The following is a 2377-nucleotide window of genomic DNA, read 5'->3' on the forward strand; positions in this document are numbered from 1 at the left end:
CTGTGGTTGGCACCATGGCTACAGATGAGCAGGTACACAAAGTTTCCCTAAAAGTTTTGGTGGACAAAGAGAAAAACAAAGTTATATTTGCGGAAGCAGGGAAGGATTTTGTGGACGCTTTGTTGAGTATCTTAACATTGCCTTTGGGGACTATTGCTAGACTCGTGGCTAAGGAGTCAAACATTCCACCAGTGAAATTTGGCAGCCTCAGCTCATTGTATGAAAGTGTGTCTCATCTTGAAGATAAGTATCTACGGACACAAACGTGCAAAGAAATGCTACTGCAGCCAAGGAACTCTATGGAATCTTATTGCCAGCACGTGAAACTGAACATCGATGACACCGAACCCACAAAGTACTTTCTTTGTGCAAACCTGAATTGTAGTATTGTAAGTGGGAGACAATTGTCCATTTTCAGATATCAAAGATGCCGTTGTGGAAATCAAATGAACAGAGAAGTATTTCCAATAGAAGTGATTCCAGGAAATGGTTTTGTTAATGAAATCGCAACTTTTATAATTTGTGACGATCTTTCTGTGTTGCCCAATGTTGTTGGAACAAGTGTAAGTCTTCTTAGGAAGCTTGGAATCAAAGACATGGCTACCATTGACGAACGAAATGTAGATATCAGTAAGAGGGAGGTACGTACGCTTTCTCAGCTGAAATTATTATTATTATTATTATTATTATTATTATTATTATTATTATTTTCTCTAACTGATTACCATGCTGATTAGTTTTTCCTTGCAAATTTGACTAGGTTGTTGATATCCTTAAGTTGTCTTTGCTATCAAAGACACCCTTAACAGATTTTATCCTAGAGAAGAAAGATGATAATTTCAACCCAATAAACCAACCCCAAATTGGGATAGGAGAGAAATCATCTGATGAAGGTAGAAAGATGGATGTGAAAGTACTGGTAAGAAAATCAGATAGCAAAATTCTGTTTGTAGAAGCAGAGGCAGATTTTGCTGACTTACTTTTCAGTTTGCTCACTTTACCTCTGGGTGGAGTGTTGCACATGCTTAATGGATGCTCTTCCTTAGACTGCATTGATAAATTGTATAACAGCACTTTTGAATTAAATACAGACAGATATTTTAGGTCACAGGAACTCAAAGACAAACTAGCTAATCCCCAGTGTGCTCCACAATTCAACTTACACGACCAGATATTACCAATTGGCGCCGTGTGCTTGCCATTGTATTATTATGTAACCGTTGAGTCGTGTGTGTGTCTTACTACTTCACCTAACAGTTGGCAATTTGCGATTGTTGATCCAAAGTCCTGTATTGGGGGTTCATCTAGCAATGGAGGATTTGCCAAAGCACAATCAATGTTTTTGGTGACAGATGACTTGGTTATGACACCAATGTCGTCCATTTCTTGTATTTCATTTCTAAATAGATCAAAAGTCTCCCCGCTTGACCTGGAGGAAAGGGTTGTTAAAATTGGTGTGAAGGAGGTAAGACACTGTGATATGAAGTATGAACTTTCTTATGCCTCGTCATTCATTGCATATTAGTTGTATTAGATTCTTTAACATTTGTTGATTTGTTTCATGGTGCAGGCACTAGCTATCTTGAAAGCTTCCTTGACCTCAACATCTGCTTTGACAAACGGTCTCAAGCAATTCATCAAAAAAGCATCAATTAAGAGGGAGATTTGATCCATTACTTCCATTTTGTTGAAGGTTATAGAATCGTCGGTTCTACAAAATAGATATCTATTTACGTATTTCAGAGTCCTGGCTGTTCTAATTAATGTGCTTGCTTGAGATAATTAGTTTATTGACACTATTTTATCTAATATTTTGTGTTTCATGTAAAGCATTCTGAATGCATACCTGTGATTTCGTTTGCTATGCTGATAGTTGTTTTCTGTGATTCTGTCTGACCAGGCGTAAATAGCAATACCTTTTAGTAGTATATATTTCTGATCAAATAGCAAGTGGAAGTCTCTTTAAGAGTGACGCTTTGCATGACAAAAAGAAAATCATGAGACTACAAATATTAAGTCCTCTTTGACGTTCGGCTATAGTTATCACTCCCTAAATTACTAGCATTATGCAAAGAAAATTAAGTTAAAATAAGATTATATTCAATGAGAGGAATTATAGTTTTCTTTATCTTAAAACTGTATTTATAATTTAATCTTAAAAATAATAAGATAGTAAATATATGAAGAATCTTAACAATTTGAACACACACACACACACACACATATATATATATATATATATATATATATATATATATATATTTAATTAATTAATTGTGTACCAGAAAATAAATTACTTTATGAAAAAATGTGCTCTCTATAATATAACTTTATAATATTCAATAAACATAATACTATCATATATTATAATATTCGA

General features: G+C 34.5%; 1 protein-coding gene across 1 annotated transcript; it reads left to right on the forward strand.

Annotated features, from left to right (window-relative positions):
* Positions 1–1900, forward strand: LOC114395765. The gene is made up of 3 exons (XM_028357612.1): positions 1–641; positions 761–1465; positions 1571–1900. Exons 1-3 carry the CDS (start codon positions 15–17, stop codon positions 1667–1669), a joined length of 1431 nt encoding a protein of 476 aa, XP_028213413.1. The 5' UTR covers positions 1–14; the 3' UTR covers positions 1670–1900.
* The last annotated feature ends 477 nt before the right edge of the window (positions 1901–2377 follow it).

This window comes from Glycine soja, chromosome 18 (assembly GCF_004193775.1).
Source record: "Glycine soja cultivar W05 chromosome 18, ASM419377v2, whole genome shotgun sequence".
Taxonomy (NCBI): Eukaryota; Viridiplantae; Streptophyta; class Magnoliopsida; order Fabales; family Fabaceae; genus Glycine; species Glycine soja.